Source organism: Mandrillus leucophaeus, unplaced genomic scaffold, assembly GCF_000951045.1.
Source record: "Mandrillus leucophaeus isolate KB7577 unplaced genomic scaffold, Mleu.le_1.0 Scaffold512, whole genome shotgun sequence".
NCBI lineage: Eukaryota > Metazoa > Chordata > Mammalia > Primates > Cercopithecidae > Mandrillus > Mandrillus leucophaeus.
In genome coordinates this window covers 2,007,064-2,026,777 of record NW_012105498.1, presented here as the reverse complement: position 1 = coordinate 2,026,777, position 19,714 = coordinate 2,007,064, and the positions used below count along the sequence as shown (strand labels likewise).

The window sequence follows — 19,714 nt, the reverse complement described above, 5'->3', positions numbered from 1 at the left end:
AATTTGTCACTAAGCACTTCAAAATGTGTCTTATTTTGCTCTTTTCTTACTGCTACTGAGGTGCATAGGTATGGTTATATGGTCCAGGGCTTTCCAATAAAGATAATAAAAGGATGATGGGGATGAATTACCTGAGCTTGAGCCACTAAAAAAAAAGGTATTTCTCGGATGATGCAGTCATTTTCATGCTATTTCACTGTTCAAAAATGAAACAATGTTGTTCTACCATTATCAGTGATTTTTAAGCTCATATTTTAGTGTTCAAACATAACATTTTTAAAAAAACAAGAAAATTATTTTCCTCGTAATTGTATCATTGCCCCTAGATGATTTGTTCTTTGTAAGCTCACAATACATATTTTGTATTATTACACCTCACTACAAAAAATAATCACAGAATTCTAAGGGAAGCAATAATCTTTGATTATTTTTTGTAGCATCTCAGTCATATATTTTAGAATAGCTTGGATTATATTTCACTTGAATGAAAATGCACAATCAGAAATATCAAGAAAATGTGGTTATTTATAGTTAGAATGAAAATTTAACTCCCAAGCATTATTTAAAATGCAGCTGTCTCCTCCTCAACATATATTTAATAGTTCTCTTCTTATTTTTTCCCTATTTATAGGTCAATGGAACAGAAATTGAATATGAATTTGAAGAAATTACACTGGAGAGGGTAAGAAATTTTTTTTTTAAATCCAGAGCCCCAATCTTGCATTCACATTCTGTTGTACATCTTAATGAGTTGTCTTGTGAAATTATACAGTTGTGTTTTATAACCTGGAAGTTTCCCACAGGACTCACAATGAGAATATTAATGAAATGTTCACAGTAGAAAGCATTGAGACAGCAGACCAAATAACAGAATGTTCAGTATGTAAATTTCATTGCCAGGATTTGGAGAAATGAATGGGAAAGAGAAATGTTTGATGAGCTTGTACAGCACTTTGTTCGTAATGGTTTTATTATTAGTGTTTTGGCTATACATTATTTAGATATGTTACAAGACATTTTCATTTGTGTGATATCGATACTATCATCATAACTATAGTTACCATGCGTTTCTTATATAGTTAAAAAAAAAGTGGTGCATTTTAAAACTACTCCCATAGGAAAAAACACAACAACCCCATAGAGCTCTGCAAATACACTGGTAGGGCCCTGGCAAAGTCCTTTGACAAATTAAGGCAACTCTGCAACGCAATCCTAATATATTTAGATATTTTGCAGAACGGTAAGAGAAAGGCCAAAGACCATGTAGAAAAAAGTGACCAAAAAGCGTTAACAGGACATTCATTTAAAAAGAAAAAGCCAATAAACAAATGAAAACCTGTTCAACCTCATTAAGAACAAAGGAAGACAATGAGAGCAAACAGGTTTTGCCCGTCCAATTGGCAAAAACTTAAAAGGAATGTGAATATTCAATGCTAGTGAGAGGTTCTGAAAATTAGTACAACCCTACAAGAGCAATTTGGAAACATAGATTAAAAGCCTTTAAAATGAGTACATTTTTTGACCCAGAAATTGTACTTACAGGAATGGACAAATGCACAAAGAATGTGCATATTGACATGATTTATAATAGTAAGGTTTGAAAAACATAGATGTTAAATAATAAAAAAGGATAACATGCTTATTATATGTTCATATAATAGAAATTATATTGAAATATATTGAAATAGTACTTTAGAAAATATTTAATTACAAGGATAGAAGATCTACCTAGATTATATTATTAAATCAAAAATTGAGTTTTAAAATGATATTTAAAATATAATTCAATAAACACAGAGCTATGTAATATAATATATATACATAAATACACTCATAAAGCCTGGAAGGATGTACACCAAATGTTATGCATTTTGGTGACTAACTCCTGTTAAGGATTTTGGGGTAATTTTTAGTTTCTCCTTGCTTATATTTATAAATAAACCTACTATGATAAACACATACCACATTTAGTATAAGAAATAAAAATGTAAATATTTTCACTAAGCTATCATTCAAACATAAATTAAGATTCTAGACCTGCACTTTTTATCCTTTTTATCTCCTTTTTAGTTGACTAATTATTCACTTTCCTGAGTCAGAGCATTTCTCATCTTCAGGCTGATTTTTATCAAGTGCGAGTGCTTTTAAACAAACATTTACATTGAAACTTAAGTGTTTGACAGATGGGTTCTTTAAAACTTCCATTATAAACTTGATAAAATTTTAATGGTATCCTAACTGGAGAACAGTGAGGCTTATGGAAAATCAGCTCAAATGAGACAAAAAAACCCCACACATTTCTCCTAAATCATTAAGTTTCTCTCCAAGACAAGCTGTATGATTTATGGAATGCAGTACAACATGAAAATGTGGGGCCTTTCTAAACACAGGACTCAATGCAACTGAACAGGTCTCATGCCCGGGAAGATGAGCCTTCTCCTTTTTCCTCATCCAATGTACATCACCATCTTGAATAGAACACTGTTTCATTGCCCTGGTATTGGAGATTAAAAAGTAAAAGCTAACATTGGTTTGAGAGAGAACATTCAGTAGGAGTCAGACAACTGTGGGTTCTAGTCTGGATTCTGATCTTACTTGTTTGCTGATCTTCAGCTTGTCAGCTTACCTCACTGACTTACTGCCTTGGGGTACGTGACCATACTCTGAACTTTGTTACTGCCATTAACAGCCCCCTCTCCAAAGCCTCTATCAGGCAATATCTTTCTGAACACTTCCTCCCTTCTGTTCGTATCATTTATTCTAGTACCTTCTCATTGAAACTTCTTTAGCCCCATTGGAACCTCAGATCATTGATTTCACCATTTCTGCCTAGCTTTCACCTTTCTTTATGCCCTCTCCTCCCTCACCACCTAGCATGTATTACCTGGTCCCTCACTCTAATTCTCCCTCTCATGCACATTTTTTTTCTCTTCTCTAGCTTTCTGTGCTCATCCAGCAAAATGCCAGTCCAGGTTAGCTTACCCTGGTTAAGCCAACACTTTCCTCTTCACTCCATGGCACTGCCTCAGCAACTGGATATGGCTAGAGAAACACTCACTCATCTCACTTTAAATTTTTAACCACTGATTTTAAGTGATCTCTCAAGACTTCCTAGCAATTCTTACACACTTCCTTAGAAAATATCACTTTCTCATACTCTGGGACAACAATTTCACACCTTATCATATCTCCTCAAATCTCAAGCACTCCCTTCTCTCATCCTCTCTTTTAGCTGTTGACCTGCCTTAATATATTTTTGAGAAAATCCAAGTAATCAAATGAAAACCACACTTTCCTACCACCAGGTCTGCTAGTATATTCTCCCATGGCAGTGAAGGAAATTTCCTACTGCATTCTAAGACCAACTTTTTACTTGTTACCTAGACCCCATTACCACTTACCCGTTGAATGATTTTCCTTCTGCAGTTACCTCCTCTCTCTTCTACAATATCAAGCCCTATCTTGCTTTTTACTGAGTAACTTTAACACAGACACAGTATAATATCTTTCACCTTAGAAAAAATAAGTAACCATCCACTAAACCTATGTTTTCCTTCCACTATTACCTCATTATTCTATTTTGCTTTACCAAAAATCTTGGAAAATTGTTTATTTTCATTAGCTCCCCTTTATTACCTCATTTTCTTATTTTAACCTGTTTCATGTTCTTATCTCCACAATAGTCATAAATCCATTTATATCAAAGTCATAACTGGTTCCATCTTGCTAAATTGAAGCATCAGTTCTCAGACCTAACTGACTTCTTAGCAGGATTTGATGCTTCCCCCTTCCTTAAAGATGTCAATATTTTAACTTCCAGGATAAAACACTCCCCTGTTCTTTTACACCCTCAATGGCTGCCCTTTCTCAGCCTCCTTGCTGACTCCTCCTCTAAAGGTTTCAGCACTCCAGACACCCAGTGTACAGACCTCTTCTCCATCTTTTCTTCATTCCCTAGATGGCCTCATCCAGACTCATGCCCTTAGATACCAGCTGTCAACTGATGACTCCTAATTCTGAAGCCATGACATCTCCCTAAATGTGAACTTTGAATGTGTATGGCTAACTGTACAGTTGGCATCTCTGCTGCTTGATTATTAAGAAAGCCCCTTCCCAGCAGTCCCTCTTCTCAGGGCCAAAGTAACTGCTACCCTAATATCCTTCATCTTGACTAATTGGTTCTATCATTTCCCATGTTATTTATGCCAGAAAAATAATCTAAAAGTCTTGCTCAATTATTCTTGATCCTCAGAATTCATGAGTAAGTCCTGCTTGTGCTACCATGAAGATATATTACAAAATCAGTCAAATCTTAGCACCTGCTCTGCTGAATCCTAATTCAAACCAATTTCATTCCATGCCTCACCACCATAATAGCTTCCACTTTTGCCCTGCTGTTATCCTCCAAGTAACTCGAGTTATCTTTTTTCAAAATATTAATATAAGCCAGATCATACAATTTATATTCTTAAGACACTCCAAAGGTGATAATTAGTTTCATTATCATTACATACAAGGCATTCTGTAATGTGACACCTGCTCCTCTCTCCAACATTATGTGCTCACCACCAACTCTTCATAAATTTCACTCTAGCCACAATGACCTTGACATTTCTCAAAAAAGTCAAGCTTTTCCTAACTCAAGGCCTGTATGTATGTTATTCTAGCTGCCTGGAAAATTGTCCTTTATATCTTTGCATAGTTTATTTTTTTTTATTATTTAAACATCTGCTCAAATATTATCACCTCAGAAAAATCTTCCCTGTTCACTGTAATTAAATTAGTACCATTTCCATCATTCTTTTTTCCCATTTTATTATTACTTAATTGCACTCACCAGTATCTGAATTTTATATTATTTATTTATAGTCAATTTTGTTAACATCTATCCCTTCCTGTAAATATATGCAGTACATAAAGTCATTTTATATACAAGTTTTCTAGAACAGCATCTGAAATTTAGTATATACTCAGGGAGTGCTTGGCATCTAAATGAAGTAGGCCTCGCTCTATTACTGGAAGGACAGTAACATAGACGCACATGGACTGATTTGAATTCAGGTTTGAATTCTGGCTCTAGCACTTTCTGGTCAAGTAACCTTGAACCACATACTTAACTTCTCTGTACCTCAGTTGCCACATCTGAAAATGAGGCTAAACTGTTTATAATTACCCCATAGGGCAGTTGTGATGAATGCAAGAGTTAATGTAAAGGTTTAGAGCAGCATATATAGTTACTTCTAATATTTTCTTTGGTTAACATGGTAGTTCTCACAAGAATTATTTATACATATAATTGAGGAAGTTATTAAAGACGTAACATTCCACTCTCAGTGAACAACTTAATATAACAAGAACTTCTTTTGTCTCTGCTTTTCTTTTTCTTTGTTAGATGTCAAATATCCAATGACAAATAAGTTATGGTATTTGCTGTGTGCATTTACAGCTTACACTTTTTCTATGTTTAACCCCTGTAACATTTAATTTAAGTAATAATCACATTTAGTAACACTCCTATGAGGTAGATATTGCTAACTCCATTTTACATATTAGGATACTGAGACTCAAAGATTAAATCACTTGCCAAAAATCATAGTTTTATAAGGGATGGAGTTAGGATTCAGCCCTGTGTCCAACAGATACTAGAACCTGAGCTTATTACCACTGAATTAGACTGCTGTCAAAATTAAGCTTGAATATCATTTCCTCCAAAAAGATTTTCTTGGCTTTCCCTCTTGGGCAATATGCCTCTTTGAAAACAACAGGAGGGGGACAGTAGCTCAGGACTGTAATCCCAGCACTTTGGGAGGTTAAGGGACTGGATCACAAGGTCAGGAGATCAAGACCATCCTGACTAACACGGTGAAACCCCATCTCTATGAAAATTACAAAAATTTAGCCAGACGTAGTGGCAGGCGTCTGCAGTCCCAGCTACTCGGGAGGCTGAGGCAGGAGAATGGCATGAACCTGGGAGGTGGAGCTTGCAGTGAGCCGAGATCACACCACTGTACTCCAGCCTGGGTGACAGAGCAAGACTCTGTCTCAAAACAAAACAAAACAAAACAAAAAACAACACATGAATAGAGAACTTATCACACTAGATGACGAATAAAATCTGTTTCTTCCACTGGCCTATGAATTCTATGATGAAAGAAATTTTCTCATAATGTTCTTTATGTTATCATGGTGACATAAAAAGAAAAGAAAAAGCCCTTGGGAATTTGTAAACAAGTTGATGACTCCTCATGCACAGTAGCATTGTTTAATGCATTAACCACTTGACACACAGAGTGAATTTTGTGAATATCTTTTGTACATTTATTTGTCAAGCACCTGCTAAACACAGGTACAGGGTACAGTCCTTGTTTCATTGAATTTTTCAGCCTGGTCGAGGACATAGAAGTAAATGGGCAAAAACTATGAAGATGAGTAGATTGCTCTCAATATGTGGTCAGCATGAAGTAATTTCCTGAGGCATCATAACTGAACTGGTTTATGAAAGGTGAGAAGGAACGAGCCATGTAAAAGGGAATGGAAGCCAGACATAGTAGCTCATGCTTGAGGTCCCAACTACGCAGGAGACTGAGGCAGCAGGATCATTTGAACCCAGTAGTTCGAAACTGCAAAAAACTATGATTGTGTCACTGCACTCCAGTCTGGGCCATAGAATGAGACCCCGTCTTTAAAAAATAATTTTTTTAAAAAAAAGTAGTGGAGGAAGTCCTCTTAGATAGGGAGTAGCAGGTGCAAATGTTAACGGGCCCATGGAAAACTAACATGCTCAATAAAAATTCACAAATATTATACAAATATATTCATTTATGTCTAAATACACACATGCTTGGGTGGTACCTCTGTATTTAATAATTACATTTGCATATGTTTCAAATATGCTTAAAATATACACTGATAATTGCACATACATAAACTTTGCAGTTCAGTTAAGAAATTTATCTATTATCAAAATTATTTAATTAAACTATAAGATTTTAATACAGTTGACTATATAAAAACCGAAATTCTATCAAATATCTACTCGAACCCTGCCTGTTTTTTATTCCTGTCACTATTACTAAAAATAGCTAAAGAGACCTAGAAAATATGAGGAATTTAGAAACTCAAAAGCTTTATATTATTTGAAGTAACAGATCCTTAATTCTATTTGAAATTAGGAATTTTCGTAAAGATCAACAATGTGAGATGAAAGAATTTGGTCTGAATAAATCAGACATCTAATGATTTTCTAGTTATTCTGATATCTGGAGAACTGGAGAGGCCACTATTAGACAACTTTAATGGGTCTCTTCTTACCTGGCAGTTCACTAATACTGTTTTTAAAATTCCCACATTACATACCTTATATCCTAAACTTGTTTCTTCTACAGGAATTTGCATGATGCAATAAATCAGTCATTTTTCTTTGCCCTGTAAGTCATTTTGCTTTGGTATAGGTGGAATAATGACTAACAAAAGTCAATAATGTACATTTCAGGAAATGGTTCAGATTTTTAAATTTTTTTACTAGTTGCAAAAAGAATCTCTAACATTCAAATAGTACCACATGGCCATCATTCTGCAGCTGTTGGGAAAGCGCTCCAAATGTTTTTTCTTCAGTGAGGGTGGGAGGAATATGAGAGTCAAAGAAGGTAGCTGGTAGTCATTTTAGCATCTTTGCAAAACTGTAATCATGCATGCTGGTTAGCGTTATAGAAGCATCATAAATCCATTATCCATGCTTGGTCAACTAGCTACTCTTGATACAAATCATGTTGGGGATATGTAAGCTATTAATTTCATACATGGAAAATGGATAAATTAGTCAGAGTACGCAAAGACATGGACTGTACTTAGCTGCATTTGCTAATGTCATAAGAATCCAGGGTGTCAGGAAGGCTTGAGATATCAAAGGTATATATGGCTGAGAGGCTCAGATTGTAATAGTAAAAGGAATTTGCGGAATTATACCCTAGGCATCTTTGAATTCTCCCTTCTCTTTTGCATTTTCCCATCCTACAAAACACTAATTACATTCTTCTATCATTCCCAACATACTTTTGAATTATTTCCTCCTCCATCAACATTGGCAGAATTTAGCCATTAATTATTTGTCTTAAATAGCATACCTACATCCTTTCCCAAATCCTATGTATATGCAATATTGCAGCCAAAGCGGTGTCTTTAAAACATGAAAATGATTATGTCATTTTCATCCTAAAATTTCTCCAAAGGCTCTTTATTGTCTTTAGGATAAGGTTTAAACTCTTTGGTGTGTTATTTAAGGTACCCATGGATGCCCTCTTCATCTTGCCAGCCTCATTTCTCTCTCTGAGACCTAGTTCATATTTTGAAGTGTAGTCATTCTGAACTACTTGCAGTTACAGAAATACATTTATATAATATGTGTGAATTTTAATCAGAGTTTTATTGGTTTTGGTTAAAGGTATTACAATAATTTGGGAATAAAAATAAGCTTATAAAAACAGTGGAGGCTGGAACTTGACTACAAGTGGCCCCATACCCAACACATCTGCCCACTAATCTGTACCTAGCATTGAGTGTGTATCTCCAGGGGCAGACCCTTTAGATCACCAGGCTTTGGAGTTTGCAGCCAGCACTGTTAGGGTCAGCCTGAAGTAACATAGGGGACTAGATGGATGACTAGATATAGCTGGGAGCACCTCTTTCACTGAAATAAACCAAAATATTGAGTAAATCATCACACTTCAAATAGATCTTTTGAAAGAAAACATTGAAAGTTTATAGAGAGGTGACATAGAAACCAAAGTAGAAGAGGGAGGAAGCTGGGAACCCTGCACAGAGTTGACAAGCTCCAGGGCCAGTTCCTGGCCCTGAATAGGACCTAAAGAAGGGTGTACTTTGCTGGTGAAACCCAATGCAGGAATCTAGTCACAAATGAAGAGCCTCAACCCTCTAAAAGCATCCAGAAATGAAACCAATTGACTATACTCAATATATACCACAATTCAACTCTAAAAACATAAAGGATATAAAAGCAGGTCAGGTGCAGTGGCTCATACCTGTAATCCCAGCACTTTGGGAGGCCAAGGTGGGTAGATCACTTGAGGTCAGTATTTTGAGACAAGCCTGGCTGACATGGTGAAATCCCATCTGTATTAAAAATACAAAAATTAGCTGGGCATGTTGGTGTGTGCTTATAATCCCAGCTACTTAGGAGACCAAGGCATGAGAATCACTTAAACCCAGGAGGAGGCGGAGGCTGCAGTGAGATGACATTGCACCACTGCACTCCAGCCTGGGTGACAGAGCAAGACTCTATCTCAAAAAAATAAAAATAAACTCCAAAATCCTGTCCAAGTGATAGCAATGTCAGATAAAGGAATGCGGCCATCTCCGATGAGAAAGAATCAGTGCATAAACTCTGGCACTTCAAAACTTCAGGGTGTCTCCTTACCTCCAAATAATTGCAACAGCTTCCCAACCATAGTTCCTAATGAGATTAAAATGGCTGAAATGGCAGACATAGAATTCAGAACCTGGATGACAAGGAAACACAACAAGATTCAGGAGAAATCCAAGGAAGCCAGTAAAACTACCCAAGAGTTGAAAGATGACAGAGCTATTTTAAGAGAGAATCAAACTAAAGTTCTGGAACTGAAAAACTCACTACAGGAATTTCATAGTACAGTTGCAAGCATTAGCAACGTAATAGACCAAGCTGAGGAACGAATCTCAAGCTCAAACACTGGTCTTTTGAATCAATGTAGTCAGACAAAAATAAAGAAAAAATATTTTTTAACTGAGCAAAACCTCCAAGAAATATGGGATTATGTAAGGAGAACTAAACTACAACCCATGCTGGTATTCCCAAGAGAGAAGGAGAAAGAGTAAACAACTTGGAAAATGTATTTGAGGATATAATTCATGAACATGTCCCCAGTTTCACTAGAGAGGTTGATAGGCAAATTCAAGAAATACAGAAAACCCCTGCAAGATACTATACAAGATGACCATCCCCAAGAAACATAGTCATCAGATTCTCCAAGATTAACATGAAAGAAAAAAAATCTTACAGGCACCTAGAAAAAAGGGTCAGGTCACTTACAAAGGAAATTTCATCAAGCTAACAGCAGACTTCTCAGCAGAAACCTTACAAACCAGAAAAGATTGGGGGTCTATTTTCAGCATCCTCAGAGAAAAGACATTCCAACCAAGAATTTCATATGCAGCCAAACTAAGTTTCATACACAAAGGAGAAAGACAATCCTTTCCAGACAAGCATAAGGGAATTTGTTACCACCAGACCAGCCATACAAGATGTCCTTGAGGAAGTTCTAAACAGAAATCAAATAATGATACCTGTTACCACAGCAACACACTTAAGTGCAGAGCCATAGACCCTATAGGGCAACTATACAATCAAGTCTACAAAACAACTAACAACAGGATGACAGGATCAAAACATCGTATATCTATAGTAACCTTGAATATAAATGGCCTAAACGCTCCACTTAAAATGCACAAAGTGGCAAGCTGGATTAAAAAAACAGACCCAAGTGTCTTCAAGAGACCTATCTAACATATAATGACAACCACAGTCTCAAGGTAAAAGAATGGAGAAAGACCTATCATGCAAATAGAAAACAAAAAAAGAGCAGAGACCACTATTCTTATTTCAGGAAAAAAAAAAAAAAGATTTTAAAATAACAACAAGTCAAAAGTGACAAAGAAGGGCATTATATGACAATGAAGAGTTCAATTCAAAGAGAACTTAACTATCCTAAATATATACATACCCAACATTGGAGCACCCAGATTTGTAAAACAGGTACTTTCAGGTTTATGAAAATACTTAGCCACATAATAATAGTGGGAGACTTCAACATTCCACTGACAGTATTAGATAGTTCATCAATGTAGAAAACTAAGAAAGGAATAATGAACTTAAACTAGACACTTGACCAATTGGACCTAATATACATCTACAGAATATTCTATCCAACAATGATAGAATATACATTCATCTTGTTTGTATATAGAACATATTCTAAGATCTACACGCTTTATTTGTAAAGCAAGACTCAATAAATGCAAAGAAATAAAAATCATACCAAACATACTCTCAGACCACAGTGCAATAAAAATAGAAATCAAAACCAAGAAGATCTCTCAAACCACACAATTACATAGGAATTAAACAACTTACTCCTGAATGACTTTTGGGTGAATAGTAACATTAAGGCAGAAATAACAAATTCTTTGAAATTAATGAAAACAGAGATGTGAGTTACTAAAATCTCCAATAGTCAGTGAAAGCAGTGTTAAGAGAAAAGTTTATAGCATTAAATGCCTACATTAAGAAGTTAGAAAGATCTCACATTAGCAATGTAACATTACACCTAGGGGATCTAGAAAAACAGGAACAAACTAGACTCAAAGCTAGCAGAAGAAAAGAAATAACTAAAATCAGAGCAGAAGTGAATAAAATCAAGATGCAAAAATATATACAAAAGATCAGCAAAACCAACAGTTGTTTCTTTAAAAGGATAAACAAGATTTATAGACCACTAGCCAGAATAACAGAAATAAAGAGAAGACTCAAATAAGCACAATCAGAAATGACAAAGATAACATTACAAGTGATCCCACAGAAATACAAAAGATCCTCAGAGACTATTGTGATCACCTCTATGCACACAAGCTAGAAAATCTAGAGGAAATGGATACATTCCTGGAAACATACAACCTCCTAAGATTGAACCAAGAAGAAGTTGAAACCCTACGTAACCCAATAATTAGTTCTGAAACTGAATTGGGGGGGGGGAAGCTAACTGTTCCCAAAAAATCTAGGAAGAGGGACCCCTCCCTAACCCATTCTACAAAGCCAGCATCATTCTGATACCCAAATTTGGCAGATACACAGCATAAAAGAAAACTTCAAGCCAATATCCCTTATACGAACATAGATACAAAATTTTTCAACAAAATACTAGCAAACTGAATCCAGCAGCACATCCAAAAGGTAATTCACTACAATCAAGTAGGCTTTATTTCTGGGATGTGAGATTGGCCCCCTATATGCAAATCAATAAATGTGATTCATTGCATAAACAGAATTAAAAACAAAATTCATATGATTATCTCAATAGATTTAGAAAATTCTTTGGATAAAATTCAACATCCTTTATGATAAAAAATCTCAACCAACTAGGAATCAAAGAAACATACCTCAAAATAATAAGAGCCATCTGTGAAAGTCCTATAGTCAACATATGACGTGGGCAAAGCTGGAAGCATTCCCATTGAGAACTGGAATAAGACAAGGATGCCCACTCTCACCACTCTTACAACATGGTACTTGAAGTCCTAGCCAAAAGAATCAAGCAAGAGAAAGAAATAAAAGGCATCCAAATAGGACAAGAAGTCAAACTGTCTCTCTTTACTGAGAGAATAGAAAACTGTGTATACTGTATATTCTATGAGAGTATAAAATACTATGATTCTCTACCTAGCAAAACACTAAATACTCCACCAAAAGGCTCCTAGAGCTGATGAAGCACTTCAGTAAAGTTTCAGAATATAAAATCAATGTACAAAAGTCAGTAGCACTTATATACAACAATAACATTAAAGCTGAGAGCCAAATAACAATGCAATCCTATTTACAGTAGCCACAAAAAGATTTAAAAACCTAGGAATCCATCTAACCAAAATGGGGAAAGATCTCTGCAAGGAGAACTGAAACACTGCTGAAAGAAATCAGAAATGACACAAACAAATGGAAAACCATTCCATCCTCATGGAGTGAAAGAATCAGTACCGTTGAAATGGTCATACTGACCAAAGTGGTTTACAAATTCATTACCATTCTTATCACATTACCAACATTATTTTTCACAGAATAAGAAAATACTAATCTAAAATCCATATGTGGCAAGGTGCAGTGGCTCATGCCTGTAACCCCAGCAGTTTGGGAGGCCAACATGTGTGGATCACAAGGTTAGGGGTTTGAGACCAGCCTGACCAACATAGTGAAACCCCATCTCTACTAAACATACAAAATTAGCTGGGCGTGGTGGCATGCACCTGTAATCCCAGCTACTCAGGAGGCTGAGGCAGGAGAATCACTTGAACCCAGGAGGTGGAGGTTGCAGTGAGCCGAGATTGCGTCATTGCACTCCAACTTGGGTGACAGAGTGAGACTCCATCTTAAATAAATAAGTAAATGAAATTCATATGCAACCAAAAAAGATGCTGAATAGCCTAAGGAATCCTAAGCAAAAAGAACAGAGCTGGAGGCATCACATTACCTGACTTCAACTACACTACAAGGATACTGAAACCAAACAGCATAGTACTAGTTCAAAAATAGACACATAGACCAATGAAACAGCATAGAGAACCCAGAAGTAAAACCACACACCTAAAGCCAACTGATCTTTGACAAAGGCCACAAAAATAAGCAATAGGGAAAGGGTTCTGTATTCAATTAATGGTGCTGGGATAACTGGCTATTCATATATAGAAAAATGAAACTGGACCCTTACCTGTTATCATATACAAAATTTAACTTAAGATGGATTAAGACTTAAATATAAGACCTCAAACTATAAAAATCCCAAAGGAAAACCCAGGAAATACCCTTCTCGACATTGGTATTGGCAAATAATTTATGGCAAAGTCCTCAAAAGGAATTTCAACAAAAACAAACATTGACAAATGAGACCTAATTAAACTAAAGAACTTCTGCACACCAAGAGAAACTATCAAGGGAATAACAACCACCTTACAGAATGGGAGAAAATAATCTGCAAACTATACATTGACAAAGGTCTAATATTCAGAATCTACAAGGAATTTAAACAAACAGACCAAAAAACAAATAACTCCACTTCTCTCAAGAGAAGACATACAAGTAGCCAAAAAAACATATGAAAGATTGCTCATCATCACTAATCATCAGAGAAATGCAAATCAAAACCACAGTGAGATACCACCTCATAGCAGTTAGAAAGGCTTTTATTAATAGGTCTAAAAATAATAGATGTTGGTGGAGATGTGGTGAAAAGGGAATGCTTTTACACTGTAGATGGGAATGTAAATTACTTCTGACACTGTGAAAAGCAGTTTGGAGATTTCTCAAAGAACTAAGAGTTGAACTACCTTTTCACCCAGCAATCCCATTACTAGGTATCTACCCAAAGAATAATAAATCATTCTACCAAAAAGACACATGCATATATTTATCACAGCACTATTCACAATAACAAAGACATGGAATCAACCCAGGTGCCCATTAGTGGTGGACTGGGTAAAGAAAATGTACATACATTCACATGGAATACTACACAGCCATAAAAAAAAAAATCATATCCTTTGTGGCAACATGGATAGAGCTGGACGCCATCATCCTGAGCAAACTAACGCAGAAACAGAAAGCCAAATACTGCATGTTCTCCCTTATAAGTGAGAACTAAACATTGGATACACATGGACATAAACATGGGAACAATAGATACTGGGGAATATCAGAGGGGATAGGGAGGGAGGGAGGGCTGCAAGGGCTGAAACACATCCTAGTTAGGACCGTGCTCACTTCCTGGATTACAGGTTTGACTGTACTCCAAACCTCAGTGTCACACAATAACAAACCTGTGCATGTACCCCTGGAATCTACAATAAAAGTTGGAAAAAAAATTTTAATTTCAAAATTCCAAGGAAAAATCAGAAATATCAAAGTTAGAAGATTTTTTATAATAAAACAAAAAGTAAATAAAAATAAAAATGGTGGAAAGAAGCACAGTCTTTGAACTCAGACCTTGTTTAGAATCTAGAATCAGCCACTTTCTGAATGACCATGTGTTACTTAACCTATTAAAGCCTCAGTTTTCTCTGTAATGAATGGGATACTACTATCTACTTCATAGCATTGTAGTTAAAAAAAAAAAAAAAAAAAAAAAAAAAAGCAATAACATATGAATGCCTAAAAGAGTTCCTGGAACTAGATATGAGATTATTAATATTGTTGGCTATTATAACATTTATACACAAGCATTTGTCTACCCCCTCTTTCTAAAGATGACATTGTTGGTATAACTTTAGGCTATGATTATTTGACTATGTCAAAACGCAAATATATGCTTCTGCTTTGTGTGCGTGTGTATGTATGTGCACATATGTGACTATATTTGTGGTTAATGGTAAGATTTTTAAGTGATCTCTGAAATGTGTGTATGCCCAATTATTAATATATTTTTAAGTATGTTAAGTATATAAGTGGAATCTGCCCTTGATTTACAACAATAATTTTTTTCTAGAATAACCTAGCACCCTTTGCAACTTTTTTTTCCTTTGTTAACTCATGAAAACTTAGTTCCAGGCTAGATAAGTAATTACAGTGTTTTATTTTCAATAGTTTGAGACTATGATATTTTGCTCTGATACCTTCTTAAAATATTTTATTTTAATGATTCTCTATTTCTAGTCTCTGCATATAAAATACTAAACAGCTAGTGTTTTGTCTGTGCATTAAAAGCACCTCTTCTTTTTAAAGAACATCCTCCTCCTTTTAGGGAATTGCCCTTCTCCTCTTTCCAACCCCATGATTCTGGGAAAGAATGCAGTCATAGCACCCCTGGTCACACAATTGATTGATCTAGAGCTGCTCATTGGAATAACATGGTTAGCTAGTAAGAAATAATACTGATAATTAGACCAAATGAATCTCAACTAAACCCAATGAATCTGAACCTCTGGGGCTGGAGCATGGAAAATCTTTAGTTTTAGAGCTATCTGAGTGGTCACATGCACAGTTTAGAAGCTGGCACCTCAGCCAAATCAAGCCAAGCAGATTGTTTCTCAGGATTTTCTACAGTGGAGTATGGGGGCAGAGAGGGGCCAGCATTCCCACTGTGTAGTAAAGTGTGAGGTAGAAGACAGAAAAGTGGCTACCATGTGGGCTTTCTGCCATATGAAGTAATGTCATCTGAAATAATGAGCCTTCCTGCAGAGAAAGCTAGAGACTGGAGATGAAAGAGAGGGAAAGAAGGAGAGAGAGAAAACTGGCAACTTCCAATTCCCATGTTATAACTGTCCGAAGGACCCAATCAGAAACCACCACCCTCTTTCCTATGTATACATGAGCCTTCCCATAAATTCCTCTTATATCCAAGTACCTCAAATCAGGGATGTATACCTTGCCAAGAAGTGGGGCTTTATACAAATGTATCTTGAAGTTGTACTTCAGGCATCACTATTCTGAAGTTGTCAGATAGGTCATGTGCTAGGGTCATATTGCCACAGCCTGTTCTCAACATAAATGTTGCATTACTTAGATTCTTCACCCTTTCTAAATTTTTTTCTAATTTTCAGCTTTAATTTCTGTGGGTACATAGTAGGTGTATATATTTTTGGGGTACATGAGATGTATTGATACAGACATGCAGTGTGTAATATCATGTATCATGTAAAATGTAGTATCCATCCCTCAAGCATTTGTCCTTTGTGTTTCAAACAATCCAATTATACTTTTTTGCTCCTTTAAAATGTACAATTAAATTATTATTTAGACCTTTTCTAAGTCTAATCATGTCTTTCACCATGGAGGTAAGATGATAAAGCAAAGCTCTCCAGTAGAACAACATTGGCAGGTTGCTGTAAACCTTAATACCCCAAAGCTTACACATACAGTGTCCTTTAACTCATTACTGTGTCCTAACTTCCAAGAACGAAAGAGCAATTTTCGTAAAGTGGCAGGCAAAAAGAATGACTAGGAACAGGTCTGTGAATTTAGGTCTCCACTGCCTAGAAACCTTTCTGATTTGGAAACCAGCAGGCTTTTGTGTGTGCAAAGTGCTTTTGCAGTGTTAACTATTTGAGTCAGATGTCAGAGAAAAAAAATGTGTGTGTTAGAAATATAGTTTACAGACATTCGGAGGGGCATTAATCTAACTTTTCTTTAGATGTAAGCATCAAAGTCTCAGGAATAAGAAGCGCCTAGTAAACATACCTCAAAGGGCTGAGTTAGATGAATCGGCACAAAATGCATTTAGCTGAAATTCAGCTGCTGACTCCAGCCTTCTCCATTTTTCTCTGTAAGTGCTCTGCTGAGTTATCTCCTTTCTCTCACCTCACAAACCCTCTGCCACCAGATTATTAACAAGTGCTGTCTTCCAGTTCATTAGTCCAAGTCTTACTGCCCTCACATCATCTAAACTGACCAATATATTTTCTTCTGTGAATCACTTGTTACAATATTACCCCATCTTTCTTTGACATAGCCCCTGGTTATTACCAGCACATCTAATGCTAGGACAGTCATGTACCACATAACAACATTTTGATCAATGACAAACTGCCTATACGACAGTGGTCCCATAAGATTATAATACCCTATTTGTATTGTACCTTTTCTATGTTTGGATATACAAATATTTACTATTGTGTTGCAATTGTCTATAATATTCAGTATTAACATATTGATTGTACTGGTTTGTAGCCTAAGAGCAATGGTCTGTAACATATAGCCTAGGCTATACCATCTATGTTAGCTTAAGTACATTCTATGGTGTTCGCACAATGATGAAATTGCCTAACAATCTATTTCTCAGAACATATCTCTGTCATTAAGCAACACATGACTGTATAAGGGTACTTTTAAAACTAACAGCTTTTAGACAAAATCTGCAATGGAAAGACTTGCACAGAAATGACAAGACTCTATGCCCAAATAGAATGTTCTAATCAAAGTAGATTTATTTCCATAATTTGTGAAAACAAGGTGTGGGTGGCTGAGATTTGGCAAGAAAATATCTAACTCAGGGGTATGAGTTTAGGATTCTGATGGAGTTACTGAATTCAGATGGAGTTACTGGATTCTGAGAATATTGGAAATAACAAAGATCCAGGGAATACACGAAGAGGTCTAACATCTGAATAATATCTGGATCACTAGATTATAGGTCTTGAGAAATGGTAAAAGCTGGGAATTTTGCTATTTGCAACTGAACGAATCATAATAGCTTTGGCTCTATTTTTCTGTAGCTTAACTCTCAGGCTGGCAGACAGTATAAACTCACTCATTCCTAGTGCTTTCCCAACTACTTCAGCCATCTCCAGAATTGTCCCGCAGTTCTATGTCTTTATACAGTGACAACACAGCCCACACATTGTTTGGTTTATCCTCACAAGTAACTACTATGATAGGCATTGCCCTTCTCTGAGTTGTTTCTTTCAATAGTGGACTTTTGTTGGTTATCTCCTCATGTTATTCTTCCTACCCCTTCCTAATTGTCCCTAGATTTTGGTTCATATAAACCCTGTGCTTTGCTGGAAGCTGACATGACTCCGAATTGCAAGGGTGGGTTTTTATTGATTTAGGCCAATTGATACCCTGCCCTCCATTAGTGGTGGATATGCAACCCAATCCAGTACAATCAGAACAAATTCCATGATTCTTACTTAGAATTTTGAGGCAGAAGCCCACCCTTCTCCATGAGTATGAAGTAAGGAACCAGGTATCTGAAATAGTAGCTTGAAGCTGTTTCGTGACTGTAGGGGTTTCCATCTTTAGAATGAAACTAGAATTTTAGATGGCGGAATAGATAAATGGTGGTAAGAAAACAGTCTTGGTGACATCTACAGACCATAAATCAAACCATCTTTGAAACTCTCCTTCTGAATCTTTATTACAGAAATCTATTAATACACTTTATTAGCCAGTTTGCATTGGTGCTTTTGTCACATGAAAGTAAACCACAAAACCCTATGACATAGCAGGTCATGAAAATGTTTAGGAAACTGCATAGGGCCCCAACTTCTTAGACATGCTTTAAAATATCCATCTCTGACAGATATTTTCTCCCCTTCTTAGTCAACATAATCTTTCCCCACCCAACCCACCCCCGATTTTGGAAACCTCACTCTTGTTCTCTTCTTCATCAAGACTTTATGCTTTGTAGAGAATTCCTGTTCTCCCTTGTACCTTCTCTCCAAACCCTTTAGTTTTCTGATATGTTTATTAGGTTTTGAAAACAAAAGCAGGGAAATCTTTGCAGGCTACTTCTGAGTTCAACCCTGCTTCTCCCTGCTTCCTCCTATGATGAATACCTGCTTCAATGGGAAGAAAAGAAAAGGAAAAACACAGAGAGAAGTCATAAAAACACTAGTAGCTCAAAATAGAGCCTGGTTACACAGAGATGCACATTAGGAAAAACTGAAAGTTATTTCAAGCATTTGAGCAATTGTTAGAATTCATGAGTTTACAAGCTTATATTTTATCCATTTACCTTGATGTTGATGAGCCTGATGCATTTTAAACTCTCAGATTATCTATCCTTTGAAGAAAAGGAATGTATGTATTATGAAAACAGGCATTAAAACCTGTTTGGTGAATTATGTGGTTTTAAAATTTAAGATGTTCGGTCTATATAGACTTTGCTTAAATTAAAAATCCACATGTAGTCATTTAGAAAAATGTCACCTTGGATTTAACTCAATATTACCAATCAGATTTATTGACTCTAAAATTGCTCTTCAGTCTATTACCACTTTTACCTGACCAACTTCTTGTCATCATTCAAAACCCAGCTAATATGATATCTCCTCTGAAAAGTCTTGTCAAATATCCCCATTCAGAGTTAACTTGTCCCTTCTCTTCATTACTTCAAGGCTTTCTTCTTATCATGTGTTCGCATGTGACTACCTTTAAATACTGACTAAAAAATGAGTATCATGT

General features: G+C 36.0%; 1 protein-coding gene across 5 annotated transcripts in view; it reads left to right on the top strand.

The window, feature by feature from the left end:
* Positions 1 to 19,714, top strand: part of DLG2 (discs, large homolog 2 (Drosophila)) — a 916,021-nt gene that overhangs the window by 150,349 nt on the left and 745,958 nt on the right. For all 5 annotated transcript variants that reach the window (XM_011996427.1, XM_011996426.1, XM_011996430.1 and 2 more), the window contains one exon: positions 632 to 682. In XM_011996427.1, coding sequence (XP_011851817.1) covers positions 632 to 682 — 51 coding nt within the window. The remainder of the gene's footprint in view (positions 1 to 631; positions 683 to 19,714) is intronic.